The sequence below is a fragment of the Sceloporus occidentalis genome, unplaced genomic scaffold (genome assembly GCF_023333645.1).
Source record: "Sceloporus occidentalis isolate IW3139 unplaced genomic scaffold, rSceOcc1.0.p SCAF_3, whole genome shotgun sequence".
Taxonomy (NCBI): Eukaryota; Metazoa; Chordata; class Lepidosauria; order Squamata; family Phrynosomatidae; genus Sceloporus; species Sceloporus occidentalis.
In genome coordinates, this window is record NW_028316983.1 from 103690750 (window position 1) to 103704374 (window position 13625).

Below are 13625 nucleotides of genomic sequence, written 5' to 3' on the forward strand. Positions count from 1 at the left end.
ACTTGGTTTGGTGAAATCCTTTTTAATTCTGTGATTAATCCTTATCTATTAGCAACTGAAGACGACTAATTGTCTCAAAACACATTCGATTTAGAACAGAACATCTGTCTTTAAAAAAGCCCTCATCGAACCCTGTCTCAACGTATCAATATCTGTTTCTGTCTCTTTTGCTGACCTGAGCGTATGACACAAGACATTTACATTAGGCAACCAATTGAGTTCGAATTTGCAAACGATTAGCTGCTCTTAAGAACTGAAATTTGCTTTGGATTTATATCGACTAATGCACAGTTATTTTTTCCTTTTACCAATAAACAAACTCTTTTTCGTACTACATATTTGTTGTTGGGTATGCTAAGATGGACCTGTGATGGGATTTTCATGGCAAGACTCGTTCAGGTTTGCCGTCCCTTGAGGCCGACAGTATGTGACTTGCCCACTTCCTTTTTCCCTTATTCTGTAGGTCTAAAAATGCAAATCAACAGCAAGAGCAAGTACATTTCCATACCGCTTATCAGTGCGGTATCAATCAATAATCTCCTTGTAGAGCACACAGTGAACTGTTGAATGCCCAGGTGGGTAACTGTTACATATTGAAAACCTTCTCACCTGCATTGCCACCACCCATGTTCTCCCACCTCCAAATGTTTTGGGAGCCAAACATTACTGCATTTTGCCCCAAATACCCCAAAGCCTTTTAGGGTCCCTTGTTTAGTACTCTAGAGGCATGCCTTCAGCCTCTAGAGTACTAAAGAGTAACTGGGTGACTGAAAATAAGCAAGACAGCTATAGTTTGGCGGTCTACAAATATAAGTAACTTTCTGAACTAGACCCAAGCAGTGTTTTGCGATCCAGTATTGTGGAGTTTCTAGAGGGCTAGCAATTTCATCCTCTTGCAGCAAAAGCAACACAGAATCTTTTGACTTTTTAAATACTATAATCAATTTATTACAGTATAAGCTTTCACGGACTATAGGCCACTCCTTCAGATGCATAACCGTTTGCCTGAGGGTGCCATGGCTCCTACAGAACTCTGGAAATTGTAGTTTTGTGAAGCAGACCTTATAAAATGACAAATCCTAGGATTTCATTGGATGGAACTATAGCACTTAAACTGGTGCCAAACTGCATTGTTTCTACAGTGTAGATGCACCTGGAGTTACAGGTATAAATATAGATTCGCCTCTCCTTTTTTGTTGGAGATCCATTCCGGAACCCCTCATGAAAATGACATATATTAAAGCCCCATTCATTCTCCTCCATTCGTCCTTTGCACATAAGTGAGGGATGTGAGTCTGAAGACCGTGGGAATGGAGGGAGGGCTGTATATTCATATGCTTGGGGTAGAGTTTCTATTAAAAATGGTGAGGTCAGTGTGTTGATTTTATGCACGAAGAAAGAACTCTCAACCTTCTCCATTATAATGTCCATCACCACTCTGCATCCCATGTTCCTCTTCACAGAACTGGAATGGCCAAATAGGGTTGTTGTGACTTCATTAACAGTTGCTGCCATTTATGAAACAGTTGTTGGATGGCAACATAGGTGTCCTTACACTGGAGTATCCCATATAGTTTAATTGAAAAGTTTTTTGTCCCCATCCGGGCCATAGAAGACAGTGTCATTTCAGCAGTTTTCTCCTGGAACATGTCTTTGAAGTTCCTTTAATAAAGAACAAGCAACTTGAAGTCACTGACCCTGTCCTGAGAAAGCATTCTCTATCTAGGATCCTTTGAACCCCCATTTTGAGGGATAAAGGTGGGATATATACTCAGTCAATCAATCAATTGGGTTTTTTGTTTGTTTGAATTTTTACTGGTTTGTTTTTTGGTATAAGCAGAGGTGAGAATGAACATGGAAACCCACTGGGTGATCTTGAGCAAACCTTACTCTCTCAGCCTCAGAGGATGGCAATGGCAGCAAGCCCCTGTGAAGAAACCTACCAAGAAAAGCCCATGATAGGGTTGCCTTAGGGTTGCCATAAGCTGGAAATGACTTGAAGAGACACAACACCAACAACATAGCAGGGGTAGCTATCCAAAAGAAAGAGATCATTGCTGAACAAAAACTTCTCTCCACTACCAAAAGCAAATTCTTGCCCCCACTCTTTGCAATCGATACATATTCTCCAGCATTTTCTGCTACCAAGGCTTTAAAAGGAGAAAATGCTCCGATAGCAAGTCTGAGCTTGTGTGCTGCACTCTCTCAAGTCCTCTCATGCCTTCCAAAAGCACTGTCCCAGTTTCATCCCTTAAATGTACCTTTTCAATGTTTTGAATGATCTTGTTTTTTAAAAGTTATGTTTTAATATTAGCATTGTATACTCATTTTTTTTTTTAAAAAGCCCATCTTTTATCATGGATGTTTTAGTTCTATCCCTTTAAATTCTTGTAAGTTGACTTGAATCCTATTTTGGGAGAAAGGCGGGCTATACATAAAGAAATCTTCTATAGGTCAAGGTGGGGAAAGTTGTTTGAAGGATTCCTGGGGTGGCACATCCTCATGCGAGGAAGCCCACCTTGGGATGCATATGGCACAAAGAAAGCAGCAAAGACTTGCACAGTGCCTCTTTTTGGCCAATGCCAGCCTGGGCCTCTTTTCCCCTTGCCAGGGGGCTGCCAAGGAAGTCAGTGCACCCTTCGCTTCAGGCCTCCCAGGGATGGAGAGGAGGGAGAGAAAGATGGATGGACAGGGTGGCCATGCATCCACCTTTTCCAGGACACAGCCTACATTCCAGCTTTCTATCCAGGAACAATTCCAAAATGCCCTCCATTTTGAGCAGGGCTAAGAAGCATGAATGTACATTTCTAGGAGTGTTTTTATCATTTATGTGGCCATGTGCCCCATTTCCTTGAATGTCCTCCATATTGTGGTACCTTGTCCTCTTTGGTGGTGAGGAGGACTTGTGGTCACCCTGTGGATGGATGGATGGATGGATGGATGGATGGATGGGGGACCAGTGGCAGGGTGACCAGAGGTCCTCCTCACCACCAAGGAGGACAACATGGAGGACATGCCAGAAAAATGGAGGGAGATGACCAAATAAAAAGCGTGTTTCAATTCGTATGACCCACTGCAATACTTTCATGCTTGTTTTTTGACTATATATTTTTTGCATGCATGTGTTTTTCTTTTCATGTGGAGTTTATAATCTTCATTTACTTTAAAAAAATGTTTGCATTGTTTTTGTAGGGCAAAAGCCATTGTTAATGCGCTGTAAGTGCGTAAGTTGCTAGGCATATTGGACCTTGAGTAACATTTATAATAAATAAATACACATATATATTCTCATGGATACATTTCTTAGTCCTGCTCAAAATGGAGGACCTTGGGAAATCCCTCCTGGGACAGAAGGCTGAAATGGAGGACGCGTCCGGGAAAAGGAGGAACCCTGGACACCCTGTCCATCCATCCAGGAATCCCTCCTGGGACAGAAGGCTGAAATGGAGGACGCGTCCGGGGAAAGGAGGACGCCGGGCGGTTCCCTCTGGACCAGTGAGGTTTTTTTTCAGAGCTCAAAGCTGCCTGCCCCTCCTCCCTCTGGCTTCCAAGAGAGGGAGCAGGCGCCTCCTCCTGATTGGCCGAAGGCGCTGCTGGGCCGGCCAATGAAAGGGCAACCGCGGCGCAGTGGGCGGAGGCTGGTCCATCCATTCCTTCATCCCTCCTCCCTGAGTCCCTCCATCCCTGGCAGAGCCGGGCGGGAAGGATGGGGAGCCGCATCACTTTCTTCGAGGTGGGTGCCCAGGGAAGGCAGGGCAAGGGCTGGCTGGGGGTGGGAAAAGGGGGGCTGGCTGGTTCTGGGGGGAGAGGGGAGCAGGGAAGAGCATCCAGAGCCCCTGCTTCTATCCCAGCCTCCCTCCTCCGCATTGGAGCCAAGGGATGCCCACCAGGCTCTCTCACCCCCGGAAGGAGATGGGTGTTGTGTGCCTTCCTTTCTTAAGGCAAACCTATCATGGGGTTTTCTTGGTAAGATTGGTTCAGAGGAGGGTTGCCATTGCCTTCCCCTGAGAGGGTGCGACTTGTCCAAAATCACCCAGTGGGCTTCCATGGCTGAGCTGGAAGTTGAACCCTGGACTCCAGAGTGGTAGTCAGACCACTACACCATGTTGGCACTCTATGGCAACTGTATCATGGGGTTGTCTTGGCAAGATTTATTCAGAGGGGGTTGGGCATTGCTTTTCCCTGAGGCTGAGAGAGTGTGACTTCCTCAGGGTCGCCCGGTGGGTTTAGGTGGTTGAACTGAGAATCAAACCCAGGTCTCCTGCTTCACGCCTTACCCTTTACAGCCATAGTTTTTTGTGGGTCTTTTGGGTAATGTGGCCATGTTCTGGAAGTCATCTTGAGATGCTTTCCAGAGCTACCCAGGATACAGATTTAGCCTCAGCGTACCTTGGGGGAACCCTGTGGTGTGTGTCTCCAAATATCCTAGTTTTTTCTTAGGCAAGGAATCCTCAGAGGGAGATTGCCAGTTCCTTCCTCTGAATCAGAGCCTAGTGCACCTGGGACACATGGATCAGATGGGATCTGGCGACTTTAGGATATTTTGGAAGCTTACCTATCTCCAGATATTTGAAGGGGAAAGCACCTCTGCAGATTCCTTGCCTTGGAAAACCCTGTGAAATTCATGGGGTCCCCATAAGTTGACAGGCAACTTGAAGGTACATAAACACAGACATACCCACACTCACAGTGGAGTGGGGTTTCACCAGCAGATTGTCTTACTTAAATCTGCCTGGTGCTTTCTGCTGTTTGTCTGGTTTGTTTTGGGTTTTTTTTTAGGGGGGGTTGGCTTGCACTGTTTAGGGAGTCCCACAGTTTTATGACAGGCTTCCATAGCCATGGTTTTCTTGTGGGTCTTGCCCAAGCAGGGATAAGCCGCTGGCACCATAAACAGAATGAGATGCTTGCGTGCCACAGCAAAGATGAATTTTTGGCAGTCGGCTGTGCTGTGCAGAAAGAGAGACAGAGAGAGAGAAAAAGAGAGAGAGGGAGGGAGGGAGAAATGCAATTAATGTGTAACACTAGCTTCTCACAACTAGAAGTTCCTAGAGAGGGAAGGCCCATCCAAAGTCTGCCATTCCTGTGAATATTTCCAAATTGCTGTTGACCATCCAGATGAAGGAGGAGGGCAGAAGGATCTTGAGGGGATCTTGTTCTTAGACAATTTGTTTTTTTTTTACTTTGGGTTGTTTCTTGCTTCTGAAATAGTCACATCCAGTAATTGTTCTGATTTGTCCACATACCTGCGCCTAGAATGTGTTAATTTGTCATTTTGGTCCCTAGACAGAAGGTAGATGTTTGTCATTCTCTTTGAAAAGCTTAATTTAACAAAAGCAACTAAAAGCAGGAAGAAATCTCTGGCTATCGTTTTGGAAACGGCAACCCTTTATCTGGAATTCTGAAATACTCTAAAAGCCAAACCTTCTTTTTATGGGTGGCTGAGATAGGGATACCTTTTCTTTGTGATGGTTCAATTTACATAAACTTTGTTTCATGCACAAAAATATTTTTTAAAATTGTATAAAATTACTTTCAGGCTATGTGTTAAGGTGCATATGAAACATAAATAAATTTGTGTTTAGACTAAGGTCCCATCTCCAAAATACCTCACTGTGTACATCTATGCAAATACAGGTATTCCAAAATTCCAAATACTTCTGGTCCCAAACATTTTGGTTAAAAGAAACCCAACCTGTAGTATGTATCACACATGGAAATAATCACAATTTCATGGAGGTTTATAGCTGATTAATTCTACATTCATTCCTACTTTTCCACTCTCCTTTTGACCAACAGCATGCAGATGCATGGAGGCATTCTTAGACACACTTCTGAACTGAGTTCAGTTCCCGCACACCTCCACACACTGCCACCACCAGGAATTTACCTAAACATCCTGAGGAAAGAGATAGCAAATCAGAAGTTGAACTCCATTAGTCCCTCTCCACCCATTTCCACCAGCCCCCCCTTCTTGTTTCAGTGTTTTTGAGCTCCGTGATTTACCTTTTAGAAGTTTGGGAACATTCTGTAGCATCACAGCACCACTCTTCCTTAGGCTGTGAAAGTAATTGTCTTCTTTTGGCCCTAGATTTTGTAGTTTTAAAAAATGTGATTATTGTGTGTATGTGTGTGTGTGGGGGGGGGGGGGGGGTCAGGGACGTAGCCAGGATTTTGGGAAGGGGGGTCCAGATTAAGTGCCACCATTATAATGGGGCTTGGGTACGGCGGCGCAGCAGCACACACCATTCATTTTATCTAACGGAGGAGGGGGGTCCGGACCCCAAGAGCCCCCCCCCGGCTATGTCCCTGTGGGGGGGGTTGTTTTGTAAATTGACAAAGGTATTTTTGTAGTGGTTCTACATATTCTGTTCCTTGGCATCTTATTCTTGCTTTCATTAGTAAAGTAAATGCACTAAAACATTAGTATAGTAGTTGCACTAAAACAGTATCTGTAGGGAGGTGATTGTGTGAAGACCAATCTTAGAGTGTAGATTATGTCAGAAACCAATAGTGAAGATGTACTTTGGCCAAAGACAGTAAATAAAATTGACTGATTGAATAGTGAAGATGGCCAATAAATTTTCTCAGCCACTACTGTACCAAATTATTGCCTCTGTTGCTGTCTCCTTTGGTAGGTTCTGCATTGTGCAATCTAGTCTTTATTACAATGTTAATATAATTAAGACCATGATGAGTTAACAATTTAGTATTTTTTTTGCAGGGGATGTGTCCTGTGGCCAGATTTTATAGCAGGAGAAGGAATGCTGTTATTTCTTAATCTTGTGATAACTGGAAAAATACGTTTAAAAAGAAATCCCTTGAAAAACAGTGGAAAAGAATCAATTGCTTATTGTTGAGCAGTACTGTACTAACCCTTGAGAGGAATATGCTGCACATTCCTTCAACAGAGAAGAGTTTTTGCTGAAACCAATGCCTATAACTGATGGCAGGGATGGGGAATCTTGTCTGTGATAAGTTCTGTGTTGGAAAAGGTCTTGGGGGCTGCGTTGGGTTGAGCAGAGACATAGGCAGGGCCAAGATGAAGAAGGTAGGTTCAGGTATACTGTAATTCTTTTTGATGTTGCCTTTTTGCCATCCAGTATACAAAGCACAGTGCAGTCCAGTTCTGTGCATGCCTACTCAGGAATAGCAGCTTTGTTGACTATGAAGTACAGCTCAATTTATTGCAACAAATTTCCTGCCTACAAAGCACAACAGCTAGAGAGTAACTTCACAAGTTGCTGAGTGGTCCTTCAGTCTTGAACTGAGTAAATGTGTGTTATGCTGAGCAAGAACTGTATTCCAATTTGGACCGATACTGCATCCATTTGTGATTTCTTGACAAGTGTTTAGTACCTAGGAGACAAAGCAGAGATGAGAGAATGAACAATGATTTGTTATTAATCAGGGAGTGTGTATGTAAGTAGTGCTAAACACATGAAAGGTCCATGTCTGCCAATGGCAAATACAGGTCTATTTCATGTCCATGGATTTTTTTTATCCATGGATTCAACCATCCACACCTTGGAAATAATTTAAAATATTTTTTTAAATATAAATGTTAAAAAGCAAACATTGATTCTGTCATTTTATATAAATGACAGCATTACTATGCCATTATATTTAATGGGACTTTAGCATCCACGGATTTTGGTATCCATGGGGGGGTCTTGGAACCAAACCTCAGTGGATACTCACTCTACTTTAGCACTAGCTTCAGTTGGTTCAATTGCATCCATTTCTACTGTAAAAGTACCAATGAAACACCAAGACAGGTGTTTAATACTAATTAAACAAGACCTGATCAGCCATATCCAGATGTTATTGGGTGCCGGAGGGAGAATGAATGGTATGAACTACTAGGGCTAGGAGATCTAGTGAGGGCTATCCAAGGCTATAACCCCATTATAGAATTTGATTCCTCTGAATTTATGTCCCTTTATATGGAACTAATTGAAAGCCATCTTAGAACAGAATAAGTAACATTCTAAACAGTGAGTGGCTGGCTGAGACAATTCTAGAGGAGGAAGGGAGAGGAGGGGGAGAGAGAGGTTCTGCAGTTAAATTAGGATTTGTAAATTGACAGAAAAGATTTGTCCTTCCTTTCCTTACAGCCTGTCTCAAGAACAAGACTTCCCAGACTTTCTTGCTCTTTTTCCTACCAAGAGGGAGGGATCCATCACCATAACAATTTGGGACACTGATCTCAGGAAAAAAAAGGCAGCCAGGGTGCTAGTGGCAGGAATTTCAGGCCCAAAATATATGGTATACAGGTTGAGTCTCCCTTATCTGAAATGTTTGGAACTAGAAGTGTTTTGGATTTTTCCATTTTTTAGAATATTTGCATATACATAATGAGATCTTGGAGATGGGACCCAAGTCTAAATATGAAATTCATTTATGTTTTGTATACACCTTATAAACATAGCCTGAAGGTAATTTTATACACAGTAGTTTAAAATAATTTGAATGTATGTACACTGAACCATCAGAAAGCAAAGGTGTCACTATTTGAGACATCCACATGGATGATTTTCAATTTTGGAGTATTTTGGAGTTCAGAATTTCAGATAAGGGATACTCAACTTGTATAATAACATCTGCTTCTTGTATATTTGTACCCCACTGTCTCAGTATTACCACTGACTCAATATTACAGCTTTATATACACATTAAATAGCCAGAAACATAAAGAGGTTAGACACAGATAAACGAAATCATAGATACCAACAGATTCTCTGTTTTTCAAAACACACATCCTTTCTTCATAATATATAATAAGAAAATAAGCCTGAGAGCAGATTAACATAAATAAAATGCAAATGACTCCAACAGAAAGAGTATAGGCTAAATCAAATAGTCCTAACAAGAATAGATGCAATGGGTCCATGCTGATTTATCATATTTTCATTGATTCAATGGGGCAAATGTAGCTTGGACTAATGGTTGGATTGAGGCCTGTCTCTATGTCAGCTAATAATCAAGAAAAGCTTCCAAGTACATCATACTGCTTCAATATAATATTTTGAAAGGATGCTCAGGCAGGATCATTAGCAACACCATGATATTCAGAAGAAAATTAACTAAATGCGAGAGAGTAGTGCCACACTATTTGATTCATATTTTGTTGAACACTGTGGCCTAAAATGTAATGGATTCTAGCGCTTTGTATTTTCTTGCCTTTTTGGAAGAAATGCAGAAGCTAGCAAAGTCAGTGCCAAAAGCTATTGCTGACCATCCTTTTCCTGAACTTCTCAAATGTAAGACTTCCAGCAAAAAAGAAGTCACCAAAAGATGGTATGTCATTATGACGTGTGTGAGAGGAAGCCCATGGCCCTGTGATCAATTTAAGAATATATGAAAAGAAAATAGGCATATGACATTTCCCTATTGCTGTATACTACAATTTGGGGATTTCTCTATCATATATGAGGTGAATTATTCTGCACTGGTTCCATGGAAGCTGGGTTAACCATCAGGTAACCATGCAACAAACATCTTATCACCAATGTTTGGATCCTGTGGCCAAGCAGGATTCAGAGTCATTACTTTATACAGTTATTTCAGAAGGCTTAAAGCATTTTTTAAAATTGTGGCAGAGCTTCTAATACTGTATAGCATTCTTTAAATGTGGAGCTCTGGGAAACAGCTATGACAGATATATTGACACATTAAATTAAATTAGCAAGAAGTAAAACTAAAATGTCTGATTTTATACACACTTCCACTTATGTTTTACCTTGAAAAGTAAAAGGGGAATTATTTTAAATGCATTACCTTCTGTCAGTAAGCAGACATCACTGTGCTGTAATTAATATTTTTTGTTCTTTCCTCCTCCTTTATCTTTTTTTCTTTCCCTTAAATTGTCATTACCCTTCGATTCTGTGACATTTACAATGCTTTTATAAAACTATGTTCTGTAAAATAAAATAAAATTATGGGGAGCTTTAATAAATTGAGGAGAATTTTCAATTTATGGGCTTCCACATTAAGGACATACTGGGTTTCTGCACATTTCTTACATACATTATACACCACACAGAGAGAAGAGGAGGTTTAATTAGCCAATTAAATATCACCATATCTCATGTATCAACAGCATGCCAGACATTGAAAATCTCATTTGGAATTTATATAATTTCTGCAACCATGAAAGCTTTAAAATATTTTTTGGATTTTTGTTTTAAAATAAAAGATGAACTATTAGGAAACAGGCATATCCAAGTTAACAAAGCCTGTGACAAAAAAGCTCTGTTATACAAAGTCTTTTTACAAAAGCAAAACCCACCTACCCACCCCAATTCTTGTCTTCTGTCTAGCTGTTTTTTGCAGCATTGGCATTGAGAGGATGATGAAGGAAGGCTGGAGACAGACAGCCTTTCAGTGTTGGAGCCTATGTCTGCAGCAAACAATGCAACAAAACTTGAGCTGGGAAAGAATGAGATTCTACTTTGGATGATCTTACTGTAGCTATGTGTTCTTACATACAATAGGCAAGGTAAACAGCTGCATCCAGAATCACTTACTGAGAATGTATGAAAAGCCTCATTGGTAGGCATGTTGAAAAGCATAGATTATATGTTTCATCACCAAAGCAGAAATCATTAAAAAAAAAGTGGAGTGTTGAAAAAAAATCATCCCAGGATGTATTTTGGAAGAAGCCTTGAAGAAGCCTTCAAGTGGTCTCCAGACTCTAGAAGATTCAAAATGCTGTTTATTTATGCAAGGCATACTTGTCTTGGTTGTTTCATTTCACATGTTCACATGTGCTTACAAAGTTGGCTGAAATGTATTGTACTCTTTTTTTGTGGTGTAGGAACCCACCCCTATTCTTTCCATTTTATTTCTACTTCTGGTACCAACATTTCTGTTAAAGAAGTAAAGCCCAGGAACGCATCTACTTTGTTCACTGAGATATAGCTGTAATTAGTGAGAAAACCTAAGTTGCAAACAGGAAACTCAGTTCTGAATTACACTGAAGCTATATAGTGAGGTTCACAGTTTCTCGAAACTAAATAATGCAGACCAATCATCCCACAGTGTATGGAAGCTCATCAATAATGAATCCAGCATCAAGCAAGGCACATAGATTATTGTCAACAACGTGATCAACAGTGGCAGTTAAGTGGCGCCATTAGCTTTGTTTGAAGATCAGTGTTTTGAATTCTTGTTAGAATATTTTAGCCACCATATAAAACTGGATATAAAATTAATGAACATGTATCTCGCAGAGAAAGTGTCACTTTGTAGGAGAAAAATACAAGTTGCTGGGCACCAAGGACACAATGCACCAAGCATTTGTTGCGTGGCCTCCCATGTCCTCAGACACTTGTTTCAGGTGTTTTACACTGACAGTGAAATAGGTGGTTGAGTCAGCTCCTGGCGAGTTACGGTATATGGCCAGAGGGCTGTGTTTTGACTTGGTAGCTTTCAAGATGGCTGGATAAGAATCCAAAGGCAAATTATTAGAAGCAGAAATATTATATGAGCAAGAATCCAGTGTATTGGAGAAGGGGCCTGAGAGGCATGTGAAGGTACATATGACTCAAGGCCAGGTGGGTTGGTTTGGTACACAAGGCAGTGAATTCCCACAAGCATCTCTCCCCATCTCCTGACTGTGTAAATATGATCACGATAAAAGAACTCTCTGAGGCATTGTGCCTAATTATATGGGTAGCCCTACTTTTAAATTGTGAATTTTAAATGATGGATTTTAAATAATAATAATAATAATAATGATGATGATAACGTTTTTTTATATTTCCTGCCTCTCCGAAGATCGAGGTGGGATTTACAACAATAAAATAATACAAGATAATACAAATAATACAAATACTAATACAATCAATAAAACACTAATATTGAATTTACCAATTTCTATTAGTTCGCTAAAATCAATTTATCAGTAGTCAGTGATCATAGGTGAGAGTGGAATACTGTCATAGATTTTTATATAGAGTCAGATGGGTAAGCCCGCTGGAAGAGATCCGTTTTGAGTGCCTTCTTAAAGGCCTCTAAGGTAGTGATACAATGGATCTCTTCCGGTATTTCATAATTTTGGAATTGCTGCTGTAAATGCCCTATTTTTCCGGCAGAGGGAAGCCTCAGCCGCCACTGGCACACTTGTTACGTGCCGTGTGGTGCCACGCATACGCTGCACGGCACTTACATGACAATGGCAGCACCCATGTAAACATGGCACCACCGTTGTTATGCCCTCATCACATGTGAGGGTTGCGGGGCGTGTGGGCGCTCTGCCCCCCAGGCAACCCTTGCATGTGATGAGGGCGCCGCACAGGGAGAGATGTACCAAGCCATAAATTGTTTTAATACAGTATACGTGTATATCTTATTTGTCCTTTTACATTGATGTGTTTCACTGATGTTGTTTATCTGTTAATTGTTGTTGTTGTTGTTTCCTGCCTTGATCCATGGAGAGAGATGGGTAAGAAATAACAGCAACAATAACAACAACCAACAACAATATGGTTCCTTGCAAAAGTTGCTGCCACAATGTAGAATTAATGCAGTTTGACACTGCTTTAATGGTTCCATCCTATGGAATCCTGGGATTTGTAGTTTGTTGTGACACTAGAGCTCTCAGATAGAGAAGGCTAAACATTTCACAAAACTACAGATTCCAGAATTCCATAGCATTGAGCCCTGGCAGTTAAAAACAGTGTTAAACTGCATTAATTCTGCAGTGTAGATGCAGCCAGAGATTTGCTTCACTATAGACTTGGGAACAGGTCACTCTTGTGAAAGTTTAGCTTTGAAAACTACCACACATTTGTTCTGCATAAATAAGTGTATTCTTCCATTCTGAATAATTTATCCCCCTCTCACATTAGTGAGTTTGTTTTTGTTGTTGTTGTTGTTTTCCTGAATTATTTGGAAAACCATTTGCTGTTATTAGCAGGTTAGAGCTGGGGGAGAAATAGCAATTCTAAGTAATGACAGCTTTGCTGACTCATATCACTTTGGGAACAAAAACAGCCTCTCCCTTAAGAAAAGGTTTGCCTTTTTTTACAGGGAAAAAGTGTTTACAGGAAAATGTATATTTTAAAACGACGGCTCTTACAATGACAACGCAATCTAACCTTTTACATTGTAGTAGGGTACAGTGTGGTGCTATCCTTTGGTCATGTCCAGGAAATAGGATAATATTGCATTTAACTGGATCTTTCATACTAATATTTCTAGAGTATTCCTGGAGGGAAAAATAAAAAACCTGGTAGAAAATCTATCTTTGCAGTAGCAGGTTGCACCTGCCTGCTAAATCTGTACTCCAGCAGCAGGAGTTTACTGGTCTAAAGGGAATTCTGAGCAGAGTTGAGGGTATGGAAGGGTAAGGGTTGAACTGTAGTTGTGATCCTATGCCCTCAAGAGATACATCACACTGTCAAAGAGTCTTTAGTGTTGTACCTGCAAAAAGAGATGGTGTAAATTAACCCTCCCACGAGGGGCATCACTTGTGATGTGTGTGTGGGGGAGCGTGTCGTACCAGGTGACACTCTAAAGAGGAGTAATACCACTGAAACACCATCCCTTTAAAATGCTGGAACTCAGTGGAAGAGATGGTGTTAGTGGCGCAAGACTTAGTGGGAGCAGATTTTATTTTTATT

At 41.0% G+C, this 13625-nt stretch overlaps 1 protein-coding gene across 3 annotated transcripts in view; it reads left to right on the forward strand.

The window, feature by feature from the left end:
- The first annotated feature begins 3670 nt into the window (after positions 1 to 3670).
- Positions 3671 to 13625, forward strand: part of LOC149316506 (very-long-chain enoyl-CoA reductase-like) — a 40862-nt gene continuing 30907 nt past the window's right edge. For all 3 annotated transcript variants that reach the window (XM_089515703.1, XM_089515705.1, XM_089515704.1), the window contains exon 1: positions 3671 to 3733. In XM_089515703.1, coding sequence (XP_089371829.1) covers positions 3707 to 3733 — 27 coding nt within the window. In that variant the 5' untranslated portion in view covers positions 3671 to 3706. The remainder of the gene's footprint in view (positions 3734 to 13625) is intronic.